Genomic DNA, 15,842 nt, shown 5'->3' on the forward strand with positions numbered 1-15,842 from the left:
TCAAGGGAAGAGAGTCATGCTTTATTTGAAAGGAAGGATGGGAGGGGGGGGGGGGAATCAAAGTACTAGCTAGGTGGCTTTACAAGAATGAGCGTGTTCCATCAAGGAATAGCCCCCTCCTTATATAGCCAAGAGAGGGGGTCTCTCCCAATAAATGCATCCTCCCACATGCATGGTGTGTGTGGAAAAGTCTCCCATGTGGGCTAGGCGGTTACACACTCTTAATTGTGTGCGACAACCCTTGGTCTCATTTTTCCACATATATCAAACCCCATATCCCAAGTCTAAGATACTCCCCTGGTCTCTTCCCAATTTTATAATACGTTCAATCATCTAGGAGGACAAGTGGAGGGTGGGCACAAGGAATCTTGCCACCTCATCCTACTTTCCCCATTATTTAACTTGCGTTCTTGGACTATCTACACCCCCCCCCCACATGGGCCTATCCTACATGGAGGGAATAATCCAATATAATATCCATCTCCACCTATTTTATATTACTTCTCCCATGGTCCTTGGTCCATGTCTCACTAAATGCAGGCATGGGACCGCCTAGGTGGAGGGGTGGCACATGGAGGAACCATGCCACCTTAACATTTTATAATATAACTACCATGGATTATGTACAATACACCTTATGGGTTCTCTTACGTGGAAGGGTGGCACATGGTCATGCCCTGCCACCTCAACCTTGGGCCCTATGCACACCATATTTTATTATACTATTGCTAGACATAAAGCACACACATATATTTATGCCTTTTACCTTGGTCAAATTTATCCATAACAGCTCCCCTCCCCAGGCAAGGAATGCACAGCATTTCCATGCCTGGGACCATCACGCACAAAGAAGGGCTTGAGGTAACGCTTGTTGATCACCTTCTTGCCATATGACTCATACAGCTCCTGTACTTGTACAGACTCATTGCTATGTTCCTTGATGAGTGTGTATGGACCGGTCCACAGTGGAAGGAACTTTTTATCCATCTGGTGGTCCAATCTATTATCAAAGCATAGCAAAACATCCCCCTCAGCAAAGTGTGTTTCCCATCCCTTGCGAATCTTAGCATCCATGCGAGCCTTTTGTCGGTTCTTTTGGATCTCTATCTGATGGAGTGCAAGGCGTCGGGTTTCATCTAGCTTCTCAAGTTGTACCAACCTAGCCTCTACATGTTCATCTTCTATCACACTCTGTTCTCGTGCCAATCTCAAGGCTGGAATCTCTATCTCTAGTGGCAAAACTGCCTCAGTACTGTACACCAACTCAAAAGGAGTGTGACCTGTAGATGTTTTATAGGTGATGTTGTAAGCCCACATGGCTTCGGTGACCTTCTGATCCCACTGGCTCTTGTTCCCTGTGGCCATTTTCCCCATGGTTTTACAAAGGAGGCCATTGGTCCGCTCCGTTTGTCCCATGGATGCTAGATAATAGATGCTAGAAGTGCGGTGATCAATACCCATGCGATCCATGAGCAACTCCACTGCTTCATTTAAGAATGGACTCCCATGGTCAGATACTATTTCCATGGGTGTCCCAAACCTTGTGTAGATACGTTCAAATATGAAATTTGAAACTGCCTTACCATTTGGAGGGCCATAGCTTCAGCCCACTTAGTGACATACTGAGTGGCTACCAGAAGATACTTCTTTTTGCAGGTAGTCATGGGCAGAGGCCCAACAAAATCTATTCCCCACTTCTGAAATGGATGGATGGACATCACTGGGTGATGTTGCCCAAGACGCAAATCATTCCTACCAAAGAATTGGCATGGTTCACAAGTTTTGCAATACATAGTGACATCCTTGAACAAGGTCGGCCAGTAGTACCCAGCATGTAAAATCTTCTTAGCTGTATAGTCATCGGAATAATGGCCTCCACAAAATCCATCATGATAATGCTTCAATACCTTAGGTACTTCATCTGCATCAATGGCCCGTCTTAGTACTCCATCCAAGCCTTGACGGTATAACACCCCATCAAAGAGAGTGTAGCACCTAATCTCTCTGCGGATCTTCTTTCTCTCATAGCTAGTACTTTCTGGAGGAAAGGAGAAAGCAGTAAGAAATCTATAGATAATGCCATACCATGGATCCCCAACTTCTATGGCCACTACAAGGGTTACATCGAGGCACTCCTCTAAATCAATCAAAGCATTCTTCAAGTTGGAACAACCCCCTTTTACAATTTTGAAAGAAAAATCATATTCTTTGTAAAACTGCCAACCATTTGCCAACCGGCCCATGGGATTTGGTGATTGAAGAACCTGCTTTGCAAGACCATTGCTGCAGATTATGATGAAGGACTTTCCAGCCACATAATGCTTAAATTTCTCAATGTAGAATACCAAATACAACCCTTGCTGGAGAAGAATACCCACGAGAGTGTGCTCACCAAACCCAAGATTGATATAGAAAGTCTTTGACCAATCAGGATTGCATAGAATGGGTTCTGAAGCCAGAGCACTCTTGATTTGTACAAACCCATGATCACAATCCTCATCCCAAGAGAAATCAACTCCATCTTTTAATAGCATAGTCATGGGTCACGTTAAAGCAGCATATTGATCAATGAAGCAGCGATAGTATTCTGCTAGAATGACAAATGAGCGTACTTGACATTTGGTTGTTAGCTTGACGCCCTCCACTGAGACAATATGTCCCAGTAACCTCCCTTGAGTGGCTCCAATGGTGCATTTATCAGGGTTGAGGCTACCATTTGCATCATTGACTCTTTGGAAGGCCAACCTAAACTTCATGCTGTGCTCCTTACGTGCCGAGAATATACAAAAATCATCTAAAAACACCTCCAAGAAAACCCCCAAATATGGAGCAAACACCATCTGTATAAATCTTTGAAAGGTAGCAGGAGCATTGGTGAGGCCGAATGGCATTACTTTGAATGCAAACGTCCCCCAAGGTGTGGCAAATGTGGTTTTAAGCACATCCTCCTCAGCAATTCTGATTTGATAAAACCCGGAGTAACCATCATAGAAAGTATACATCTCATGACCACTTACCTTCTCAAGAATGAGGTCTTGAAAGGGAAGAGGATGATGGTCCCTCTTGGTGGCCGCATTGAGTTTCTTATAGTTGATGGAGACTCGCCACTTGTTGTTTTTCTTTGGGGTGACTACCACTGGTGAAACCCATTCAGTATTGTGAACCGGAAGAATAAACCCAGCTTCTACAAGTTTTTGCAACTCTGAGCGCAAAGCATCGGTCTGTAGGGGCCCTAATCTTTGATACTTCTGAGCCACAGGCTTCGCATTAGGCTTCAGCTCTATCTTATGCTCTATGGCAGTCACATGGCGAAGGTGGTGGTAGCTAGTTGCAAAGAGGTCAGGGAAATCTTTGAACATTTCTAGGAACTCGTCTTTCTCACTTGGAGTGAGGTCTGGGGAAAGCATAGATTCAAGCTGTTGAGGACTAGCTATTACCTTTTCTGCAGGTGGCGGGGTCAGAGACACCCCCATCATGTAAACTTCCTCCTCTGAGATCTCCTCCCCCCCGTGTGATTTTTCCATTGATTTAGACACCTAGGATGAGAGAGTATCACTGTCTTGCTCCTCTTCTTCTTTTGGTTCAGTGGCACCTGGTTGCACTGGGATCTTCTCCTTAGAAGCACCAAAAGACATGTGTCCTGTCTTCCAATAGCTGACTGCATCACTCTTTCTCAACCATGGTCTCTCGAGTATGGCTGGGTAACTCCTGCTTGTATCTTCGATGTCCACTACATAGAAATTGACGGTGGTGGTTAACCCATTGATAGTGATGGGCAAATCCTCAATGACTCCTAGGGTGGCGAGTCGTTGACCATCTGCTACCTTGATTCGAGTGGAGGAATGCCTTGTGCATTTCAAATCCAATTTCTTCATGATATGGGGCACCATGATATTACATGCAGCTCCCCCATCGACACACACACTTTTGACATGGCAATTATCTATGATGACATCTACTGTATGCGGGTGCCGATCAATTTCTTCAAGGATAGAAGAAACCTCTCGTACCTTTCCCTTTTTCTTGCTGCTCCTTATTGAGAGCCCTTGCTACAGCTCACGTCTCACCTTAGGGCTTAATGCTATTAGTTGAGGAAGCATGATGCTCAAAGACCGATGAGCAAGGTCGTGAACGATCGAATAGTCCTCTTGCCCCAAGCCGATGGGAAAATCCGAGGGCGACCACTTACTCCTGCGAGATCTTTTAGTCTTCTCTGTTGGTGGGTCTGCCATATCAGCATCTGAGGGCTCTGAGAAGGACACCTTCTTCCTAGGGCAGCCCAGTCCACGGTTTGGAGAGGGGTCTGAGGTGGTACGACTTCTTTTCCCGAGGTCAAGGATCTCCATGTCAGAATCCTCGATGCCTGATTCGCTTAGAAGATTCACCCTTGGAATATTGGGACATTCCATGCGATAATGACCCTTCTGGTGGCACTCATAGCACACAACATTGGCACGTTCTCTTGGAGGGTGATTCGCTTGATTTCTGATGCCCACCATCTCAAGCCGAAGATCATTCAGGGCCTTGGCTAGGTCATTGACTCCGGGTTCTTTAGCAAGAGGGGCCGAGGAAGTAGGAATGAGGGGGGCTCGTGGGCGAGGCTGGGAAAATCTTCTAGGTGGAGGTTGAGGATATACTCCTTGTTAAGGGTAAGCATCTAGGGGAGGACCATACATTTGAGGTGGAGGTGGTGGATACATCCCTGATGGGGGGTGGGGGTATGCCCCTGAGTTTGGACGCCCCAGGTTGTTGCAAGAATTGAGGGGTTGCGGAGGGACAATCGTCTTCTTTGAAGCGGGGTCAGATTGAACTTTATCAAACTTTTAAGCAATCTCATGTGCTAGCACCATGGTTTCTGGATTCTCCCATTTAAGCTTGAGGTGGAATTCATCACTTGCTCCTGCTAGGAGGTAGCCTAGCACATGCCGAGTCATTCCAGCTCGAAATCCAGCATTGTCCTCATGTGTGGCAACTAAATGGTCCAAGAGAATGGCCGCTTGATCCACATATCGACACGCCATCTCACCTTCTGACTACTTCAAGTTTGCCACCTGTAGGTACACATTCTCCGGCTCCTCTTCTTTGTCGAAATACTCAATCATCATTGCTGTCAACCTTGGCCAGCTTTGGCGAATGTCTTTGGCGTGCTTCTCATACCACACTTGAGCCAAACCCTCTAGAAATGTGGGAAGAACCAACATCCATCTATCTTCAGTAAGAAAGTTGAGAGAAACACAACGGCGCTTGAAGGCCACAAGATACTCATTTGGATTTTCTTCAACCTGTCCACAAAACACGGGAACTCTGCAGCAGAAAGGGTATAGATGCTATAACCCTTCTACTCGTAAGTTTACAGTAAGCAGAGATGTTTTTGATGAGATGAGCAGCTGGTATTGGTATAAACCAGTAAATGTGATTGATGATGTAGATGCACAAAATGGTAACTCTGCATAGAATTCACAGCAGTAATCACAAAATATTAGTGGACCTATAGTGTCCTCTAGCAGTGGTTCACATACTTTGCCATGGACAGGTAGATTGAGATCAAGAGGATCTCCTCAAAGCAATGCAGATAGTGGTATGCAAGTATCACAAAAAGGAAAAGAGAAAGTAGATCAGCCCATGTTTGATGTGAATGCAGGTCACTCTTATGTGGATGGTGAATCCAGTGGCTCAGAATAGAGCCTTGATGATGAGTTGGGTATTCCTTCTGTTGTTACACCTGGAGTAAGGAAGACAAGGGATGTTTTGAGAGCACTTGGTAGTGAGCCTATTTTGCACAGGTCTACCAGATCTAGGTTTCCTGTGGATAGGCTGAAATATGATGGATTTACAGCCATTCACTATGCCTATATGGTCAAAGTGATAGATGAACCAGAACCCACTTCTTTTGAGCAAGCCATGGGAAAAGAAAAATGGGAGAAAGCCATGGATGAAGAAATGGATGCCTTGGAAGCAAATGCTACATGGGAATTGGTGCCTTTGCCTAAAGACAAGAATGCAATTGGCTGCAAGTGGGTTTATAAGGTGAAGCACAATGCAGATGGTTCTGTGAACAGATACAAGGCAAGATTAGTTGTCAAGGGGTATGCACAGACAAACATATGGCATTGATTATGAAGAAACATTCAATCTGGTTGCAAGGATGGCAATCGTAAGAGCAGTCATTGCTATGGCTGCATCAAAGGGATGGTCTTTACATCAGATGGATGTAAAGAATGCTTTCTTGCATGGTGATTTGCAAGAAGAGGTCTATATGGAGCAGCCACCAGGTTATGTTCATGCTGTTCATCCTGAATTTGTTTGCAGGTTGAAGAAATCCTTGTATGGCTTGAAGCAAGCACCCAAAGCATGGTCTGACAAGATAGGACAGTATCTTGTCTCTATTGGCTTTCAGATTTCCAAGGCAGATTTCTCACTTTATGTGAGAAAAACAGAGAAAGGCATTATGCTGCTTGTCATTTATGTTGATGATTTGATCATCACAGGTGATAGTGATGAAGATATCCTTCATGTGAAAATGCTATTGAAGCAGAAGTTTGAGATGATGTGGGAGAGCTGCATTACTTCTTGGGCATTGAGGTGATTAGATCCACAAGTGGGATATGGCTCTTGCAGAGGCAGTATGGATTGGACATGCTGTCCAAATATGGGATGATAGGCTGTAAGCCTATTTCAGTTCCTTTGGAGCAGAATGTGAAGTTGAGCGCAGATGCTGGTGAGCTTTTGGAAGACCCTACTATGTACAGACGCATAGTAGGAAGTTTGATTTATATGACTATTACCAGGCCAGATTTGAGCTATGCTCTTGGGTTGGTAAGTTAGTTTATGCAGGCTCCAAGGAAACCACATTTGGATGCGGCTAGACGCATACTGAGGTATGTGAAGTCCACATTGCAATATGGACTATTTTATGAGACTGGGGTTCAGATACAGTTGCATGGATACACTGATGCTGATTTGGCTAGTAGTATTTCTGATAGATGATTTACCAGTGGATATGTGTTCTCTTTTGGGAGTGTTGCAGTCACTTGGAGCAGCAAGAAACGGCCTACTGTTGCCTTGTCAAGCACAGAGGCTGAGTACAGGGGTGTAGCAATGGCTGCATGTGAGGTAGCTTGGTTGCTTAAGCTACTTTATGATATGCATCAGTATACAGATGGGCCAGTTGTCATTTATTGTGACAACATGAGTAGTATACACTTGGCAAATAACCCAGTCTATCATGCTAGAACAAAGCACATTGAGGTGCATTATCACTATGTGCAGGAGAAGGTTCTAGTAGGTTTTATTGATCTAGTTTATGTCAGCACAGAGGATCAGGTGGCTGACATGTTCACGAAGGCATTGGGCGCAAAGAAGCTGCACAAGTTCAGAGACCTGCTTGGTGTGTAGTATGGGGGCCTTACAACTTGAGCACCTTGGACCATTGGTGGTTACCAGGAGGGTGGGGCATTGAGCATATCTAACAGGCCTTGGTGCTCAGGATTAGAGAAATCTATGTGTAGGTCATGGATCAACGGTAGTGTGGCTTTGTAACAGCCCCTGGCATTTTCAATAACATTTTGATTGTTTCCATGGCCTTGGATCACATGCCTGCAACACAAGCCATAAGGTAATCCTTTTTGGATTTGATCTTGATAAGGCTTACTGGGATGATATCCTTGAGGTGCTAGATAGGCTGGGGTTTGGGGTGAATTTTATCTGCATGGTTGCAACCTTGTTCGGTAACTCATCGGCCATCCTTTACCTCAATGGGGGCACCATGGGTACATAAGACTCGTGGAGATCAAACTGTCAAGAATGTCCACTTGCCCCCTTGCTGTTCACCATAAGCACAGTGCCCTTGATCCATGCAATCAAGAGTGCCATCATTGCTGGTCACATCATAGGCGTCACTCTCCCGTTAGGGTGACAACTCACCTTGCAACTCTTTATGGATGATCTGATGTCCTTTTTTGTTGAAGATAAGGAGAGTGTCTTGACCTCTATTGGAGATCATGAAATTTTTTTATAGGGCGTCAGGGCCACCATGCAGCTGGACAAAGAGCTTCGCATTACCCACCGACTATGATCCCCCACAAGATTGGCTACTTGAATTGCAGGTACAGGTAGTTCGAATGAAGAAAGTGGTCAAATTCTTAGGGGCGCCCCTCGGCCTATGGCTTATGGTATGTCAGAGCTTAAACTAGTTTATAAGAGGATCAAAAGCAAGCTGAAGGAATGGCATGGACTACAACTCAATTGGAGCACCAGACTCCTCATCATCCAGCATATCCTCTCGGCCACAACAATGTGTGTTGCCATGGTATGGAATTTCTCCAACTCGAATTGGGTGAAAGTTGAAAGAATGTTTCGAGATTTTTTATGGGTGGAGCATGGAAGTAAAAGAAATATGTATTACACCCCTTGTGATCCTCATAAGGTCCCTAGGTCCCAAGGGGGGCAGCTTCTTGACATAAGGTTGTGCAATAGATCTTTGATATGCAAATGGCTTCCTCGTTTGTTCCACGGCCGCTCCTTTTGGACGGAGATAGTGAAACATTTCATAGAGAAAGGCAAGGGTCAAGATGTAGGACGTGGGTTGGCCTCTCATGTAACGATAGGTTGATTTCAAGCTTTCCCTTGTGGGTGCATGGCTTGAATTGTCTGCAGGATTTGTAGCTGCTTATAAAGAGGGTGTGAATTTACTATCCTAGAAGGGTCGAGTAGACATGAGGGGCAATGCCAGCCTCTTCAAGAGTATCTGGTGGAGTAAGGCCTCTAGGATGGATGATGTAGTGCGGGCATGCATAGATTTGTGGGAGCCGAATTAGGCTGATTGGCTCTCGATAGTATAGATAGAAAATAGATTTGGGCTAAGTGATGGGGAGAAAGACCTTTTGCAATAAGTGGTCTTGAGCAGGTCTTGATTGGAGGGAGGATCTGTGGATAATGGATAAAACCCGCCTAAGGAAGATTCTGGCCAGAGTGATGTACCACCATTTGACACAAGGACATTCTATGATTCCTGGCATGAATAAGAAATGGGCTTTGAGAAGAGGGATGGCATGGTGGAGGCAACATCTACACACAATGTGGAAGAACTATGTTGCAAGTAAAGCCTGATTCCTCCTTTGGAAGGTTATGCATTAGTGGTAGGCATCTCCCGATCCCCCTGATGTGCCCTCTATGCAATAAAGTGATAGAAATGGTGAGCCACTTGATGTGGTATTACTCGGTGTCGTGCATAGTTTGGCGCAACAATGGGGAGAAAGCCATTCGTGAGTGTGGCCTCATGGCGAAGTTCTTCATCGGTTCCAGATGGCGAATGGTATTGCTGGGAGAAGATGAGATGCTTCCATCATCCTTCGTTGCTTGCTGGCCTTACATCAGGGTGACGGTCTTGATCGCCATTTGGGAATTTCCGCAATAACCTTGTCTTTGATGTGGCTGAAGCGGTGGAATACAGGGAGTCTATTATTACTGCTCAAGTCAAGGGTTCACTCAAGGACTTGGGTTGGGTCTTGAGTGATAAGTCTCCCGTTATAAGTAGGAATTTGTTTGTGATAGGGACCCATATTTGGGTCTAGGGGTTCCCTCTATCTACGTATAGCATAGGTTGTGGGTGGGTGGCCCTTTTTGCTCAGCCAAATTTTGTAAGGTCTTTCTTTTGGGCATGACCAACCCCTTAATGTAGCTTGCATGTTATTAAAAAAGAAAAAAAGATTGGCGATCTTTATCTCCACATTGAATACTCTCCATTATCCATATTATTAGTGTACTAGCCTTTTCCCACCTAACATAACATAATTCCATTTCTGTTGCATAAAGTGGTCCTAACAAAAAATGTTCCAATCTTTTTTCTCACAAAACGGTATATCTTCAAACTACAATGTCCATTCTTTGAGCTTTCGATCCCCATGGCTTCTTCCTTTCAAGGGCTTTCAATCTAGTACCATATTGTATAGTTTTGATTTAGTTTAGGCTTTAAAAAATAATTAATAAAAATCTTAAGTGTAGTAGCATTTCCATTGCCTAGCGTTAAGTTAAACCCTTCTTTTCTATATTTCAACTTGTATCCTTCACAAAAGGTCCTTAAAGTACCTATTTCCTAGGAGTTAAAAATTTCAAGCGTAAGTGGACCCCCTTGGTCCCAATTGGGATGCATACTATTGTTAAAATCCTTAACTTGTCCTTATTAACCGGTAGTGGGAATAGGCCCTTAGACAATAGGTAATCAACGATGGCTTTCCTAAACTTGTCCTTATTAATAACTAGTAGTGGGAATAGGCCCTTTGACAATAGGTAATGAGCAATGGCTTTCAATCCTCTCACTTAGTGGACCTAGGTTGGGGATGATGACACCATCATCATGTATTATGGCCATTAGCTTTGTGGAAGGGGTCTTCCATTTGCATGTGATGGGATAGTAGGGTCATTTTCCTTAGCTCTCACTTGAGGATAAAGGTCTTAATATGCAATAGTGGTTGTAATCCTAAATGGGGCAAACGGGGTCAGTTTCCTTTGCTCTGAATGAGTGCAACTCCCTTTAGAGGTTGTATGTGCAATGGTTTGTGTTACCTTGCATTGATTGGCCATGCCATTAGCAGCCTTAGAGAGAGGGTGAGCCATGTGATGGTAAGGCGAAGGCACACGGTTGTGTTGAACAACTATGTTGAGGTGATACATATTGACATGGGTGTGGAGGATGATTGAGAAACGTCTCGTGAGAAAGACTTGTAGAAAGAGAATTGTGCTAGAATGCGAAGAGGAAACAACTTGCAAATTGAAGCTACGGTAACACGGATCCGGAGTTGGAGAGACAACCTGAGATGTGGTTTTTTATTTCACTCACACACCCACTGACACACAAATGATCCATTACAAGGGACACATCCGCTTGAGACCTATGTTGCTAGACAACAAGGAGTCATTCGTCAGGATTCGATAGCCGCTCAGGTGAGTAACTGTCAATGGCTGGGGTCGGTGAAAAGTCAATCCCTGCCGTTTGATAAGAAATTCTTCAACATGGGAATGTGTGTGCTAGACACCAAGAATATGGTGCGGCTTTGACACTCAATTGCATTGAGTGGCAACTTAACTGTAGGGAGTAGCGACTGCAACAACCTGAGCCATTATATATGTGCAGATCTAATGGTTAAGAAATACGGCAATCTACATGTTGTTCAATCTTTTTGTCGATCCAATGGTCCAAAAAAGGTGCTGTGTGTTTATTGTTTGATTGAATCTTTGATCCTGTGGCTACAAATGCGCATCCACGAATGCCCTTAGATGATATGCCTCCTGTACGAGATGATAGCCATGTGTCCACCCCCTTCCCTAATAGTTGTTGATCCAATGGTCCAAAAAAGGCATTGTGTGTCTACTGTTCGATTGGGATCGTTGATCCTATGGCTACAAACGCGCATCCACGGATGCCCTTAAATCGTATGCCTCTTGTACTGGATGATGGCCATGTGTCCACCTGCTCCCCTAATAGCCGTCAAAGGTCCATAATTTGCGAGTTGTGGGTGGGAAAGGGCTTGAGGGTGGTATCCCATTTCGTCCAAGAAATGGACCCCCGAAGCCGGATAGTGATGATTGAAATGTGATTAACTGTCCCATTTCCTGCAAGAGATGTGGTTAAGTGGTACCACAATGCACACGAGGAAAGAGTAGAAGCTCTCTTGAGATATTTCCTCTTGAATGCTAGCCGTACGCCAGCTCCCATTCGCCATAGCCAACCTCCTTTCAAGCTTTCCATTCCGCCATAGCTCACCTCCTGCAACCTCTTCTCCTTCATCCTTTCTTCAGAAGCCAAGCCTTTCCCTGAGTCAATTGAGTGCAGAAACCCCGCGTTTCTGCACTCAGTTGGCTCCTTCATCTCTCTGCACTCGCTCTCGTTTTTCCACATTTCCTTCCAATTTCGCGCTCTTCACACTTCTTCTGCTGATTTCTTTCCCAATTTGTCGACACCTCGTTAGCATATTTTGAGCCAGTCTTCTCATTGTTAGCAAGTCAACTTGGGATATTTTCTTGTTATAGCCTGTCTTTGAATTTCAGTGTCTGCATCTCGACGACTATCGCGATCCTATTCACTTCTACATGAGGACGCGGTGGTTGCTTGGGAATGGTGATGGCCTTCTCAGTGAACATGTTCACACCCAAGGAAGTTTGAAAGGAGTGCATCGGCTTGCCTTTTGGTCTTATACGAAAGACAGGTTAGGGGCAATCAATGTCTCTTGTATGGCTTTTGGAGAACCAGAGACCTCGATTTGTAGTTTTAGAACAGCTCAGAAGAAAGTCCTCCAGAAGGCTACCGAGACTCGTTCAGGAAACAATTATTCCAGAAGATCGGCCTCTCCTGGTGGGGATTTTGCTGCACTTGACACATCTGAGGAATGGGACGAGGACGACCCGTACGACCAGTACGACCAGGAGCTTACGCACTACCGGGGCCTTGTGCTTGATGTTACCTACAGGTACAATCCACCGAAATCACAACTGAAAGTCTGTTCTCGGCTGTACAAATTGGCGGGATCACTTTAATTTACAAAATTACCAAGGGCCATCGTCGGAAAAAGGCAATGAAATATTTTGCTATGCCGTTCAAATGTACTTTCGATCCTATGTATAATTTCCTACTTATATTAATCAGCCTACAAAGCTAACAATGCTGGTTTTGCGGCCTCGTATAAGTTTGTGAATGAATTTTTCCCAGGGTTTTATGCTCGTTCTCGGCCACGGTATGACAACAAACCAAACGATATCAGTTAGGCTGTTGCGGGTTTTCATTTTTGCAAAGTGTATTGGCCTGAACAAGGAAAACTCTTAGCTAAGCGTAAAAGTGGTACATGATGTGATACTGACACATTCAATACATAGAGGACATGCTCCTTCCTGAGCTCTCTGGGGAACTACCTTGCTGAAATGACCTGCAATTTAGGGGTGGCAATGCCTTGCAATGCTATAGTTCTACCCTTGTGGACAAAGCTGAGTGATAAGGCATTTAAATCCATGCTGATTTTACCCAAAGTTTTTAACCAATCGCAGCCTAGGACAGCATCTATTGGGCCCATATCTAGTGCCAAGAGATCCCCAACAAAATCATAATCTGTAAGAAATCCTAGATTTACTATATTTAGAAATGTGCTAAGGAACAGAAAGGAGACTGAAATAGCAGAGAACAAGGAATAATTGTATTGCTTGAGTGTCTGTAGTCTAGCTGTAGCCCATACAATTGGGCCTCTCTTATATAGAGAGTGAAGAGTCACACATGAAAAGGTGTGTACTCCAAAGTGTATGTGCATGAAGAGGTGTGTACCCCTTGTGAAGGGTGTGACCCTTGATGAGAGGGTACATTACAATAGGAGTGTCTCTTCAATAGAATGTCTCTTGTGAAGGGTTGTGCCTCATAGGAAGTGTCCCGTCGAAAGGGCATACCCTTCCACAAGTGTCCATTCATCAAACCATCCATAAATCTAGAAATAGAGAAAGGAATACGTCATAGATCGTGACATCCCCTCCCACTCAAAATAAGACCCTGGTGGAGATAATGAACTGATGTAGAAAATATCACGGTAAATTCTAAACATACTGCTGTAAAATGTCAGGGTACTGCTGTAAGTCTTCATCAGATTGCCAAGTAGTGTCGGAGTCGTCCAGATCTCGCCAAAGAACAAGGAATTCCGTGATAAGTCGATGTCGAGTCTCTCACTGTCGATGGTCCAGAATACGCTCATGAATAAGGAGAACATAATCGTCTTCGATTTCTGGGACATAATCACCTGCAGGAGGAACTGCTTCATCGTCGGGAATGTACGTCTTTAGCCAAGAAATATGAAATGTCGGATGGATTTTACCCCATGATGGTGGTAATTCCAATTTGTAACTTAAAGGTGAATTTTTCTTGACGATCCGGAAAGGTCCATAGTATCTTGGTCACAACTTAGGAAACACAGACTTAACCGTCTTATAGCGATGTGGGGTTACAAATAATAGCACCATGTCACGAGTGTCAAATTCCAGGTGACGTCTATGTTTGTTGGCAGACCGTTGATACCGCTCTTGCGCTTTTCGCATATGATCCCTGACTTGGAGTAGAATGTCTTGCATTTCTTGAACCAGTTGATCAGCTAGGGCTACTCGATGTTGAAGTACAAAATTTGTTGGTACAATCGGAGTGTGTCCAGAAGCTGCTTGAAATGGAGTCATGCTGATGGCACTATGGAAAGAGTTATTATAAGCAAACTCAAGGAGTGGTAGATACTCTTCCCAAGCTGCTAGGTGTGACTGAATATAATGTCGAAGCATTTCTTCCAGAACTTGGCTGACTCTTTCAGTCTGGCCATCTGATTCTGGGTGGTAAGCTGAACTAAACAGTAGAGTTGTACCCAAAGATTCGAACAGTGAAATCCAAAAGTGACTGGTAAACTTAGGATCTCTGTCGGATATGATATTCTTGGGCAATCCATGGTGTCGGAAGATGTGTTGTATGAAGAGTTTGGCGATGTCCGGAGCCTGTGCACTGCTTTTGCAAGCAACAAAGTGTGCCATTTTGGACAATCGATCAACAATTACCATAATTTGAGTGTTACCTCTGGAGGATCGTGGTAGTGTTGTAATAAAATCCATGGAAATACTTTCCCACCTTTCAGTTGGAAGTGGAAGAGGTTGAAGAAGTCCTGCTGGAAGTCGTCGGCTTGCTTTCATTTGTTGACAAGATAAGCAAGATGTAACCATTTTGATGACGTCGCTTTTCATCTAAGGCCAGTAGTATGTTGCACTGAGTAACCTATAAGTCTTGTTGATGCCTGGATGGGCAGCATAAGGAACTACATGATGCTCTTTTAACAAAAGACGTCAAACATCCTTGTCATGTGGTACACAGACGCGATCTTGATAATACAGAAGGTCATCCGTATAAGAATAGGATGAGAAAATCTTCTGTTCGGAAGTCGAAGGTTGATCTTTTGAAAGAACTTGTACTGCTGTGCCCAAGTTATAAAGAAAGTTCTTGGAGACAAATAAAACAACACTGAAGACTAATGATAGCTGAAGAAGAAATATATATCACCAAAGGAACTCGATACAAGATAAGAAATATCTGAGAAAGAAACTGTGGAGGGAGCAAACAGCAGTCCTCCAGAATAGCCAACTGAAGTGGGCTCTGCACTAGCTCCACTAGCTGGAACTGAACCAGATTTGGGTTATTAACCTATTGCCAGAAGAGCAAAGGTTTGCTGCAGATCTGGAGAAAATAATACAGCAACAGTAGAGATATAAGACGATGCTGATCTGGAGCAGCAGCAGGAGAGGATGATGGAGCTGAAGCAGAGGAGGCAGAGATGGTGAAGCTGAGGCAGAGGAGGCAGAGATGCTGAAGCGGAAGCAGGAGTGGAGGCAGAGGATGCTGGAGAGGATGCAGGAGTGGAGGCAGAGGAAGCTGGACAGGATGCAGGAGTGGAGGCAGAGGAACCAGAGGCAGCAGCAATACTGGAGCGCAGGTGTGCAGCAGCCTGTTCCAGAAAAGGTGAGTAAGTAGCCAGGGGGCTACAGCCTTTTATAGGCCTGACCTATCTGGTCGGTTACCAGATCTGGTCAGTTAGGTGGGCCAGTTCTGGTCGGCCAGATCTGGTCGGCCAGTTCTGGTCAGCCAGATCTGGTCGGCCAGGTTTGGTCGACCAGTTATGGCCTTTTTGGCCATTTATTTGGCCCTGACCTGGTCGGCGAGTTATGGCCTTTTTGGCCATTTATTTGGCCCTGACAATGGTGTTTGGAGTTTTGCCATTTTTGGCCTTTCTGGCCAGTTGTTTGGCCCTGGCCTCTGCTTTTGGAGATTGCCTGTCTTAACACCCCCT

General features: G+C 44.7%; 1 protein-coding gene across 2 annotated transcripts in view; it reads left to right on the top strand.

The window, feature by feature from the left end:
* Positions 1-11,522: 11,522 nt before the first annotated feature.
* LOC147899570 (HNH endonuclease) overlaps positions 11,523-15,842 on the top strand; it is a 41,300-nt gene continuing 36,980 nt past the window's right edge. For both annotated transcript variants that reach the window (XM_087378678.1, XM_087378676.1), the window contains exon 1: positions 11,523-12,464. In XM_087378678.1, the coding sequence (XP_087234804.1) occupies positions 12,088-12,464 (377 nt within the window). In that variant the 5' untranslated portion in view covers positions 11,523-12,087. The remainder of the gene's footprint in view (positions 12,465-15,842) is intronic.

Source organism: Dipteris shenzhenensis, chromosome 8, assembly GCF_047967505.1.
Source record: "Dipteris shenzhenensis isolate YYH24624 ecotype China chromosome 8, Dip_SZ_1.0, whole genome shotgun sequence".
NCBI lineage: Eukaryota > Viridiplantae > Streptophyta > Polypodiopsida > Gleicheniales > Dipteridaceae > Dipteris > Dipteris shenzhenensis.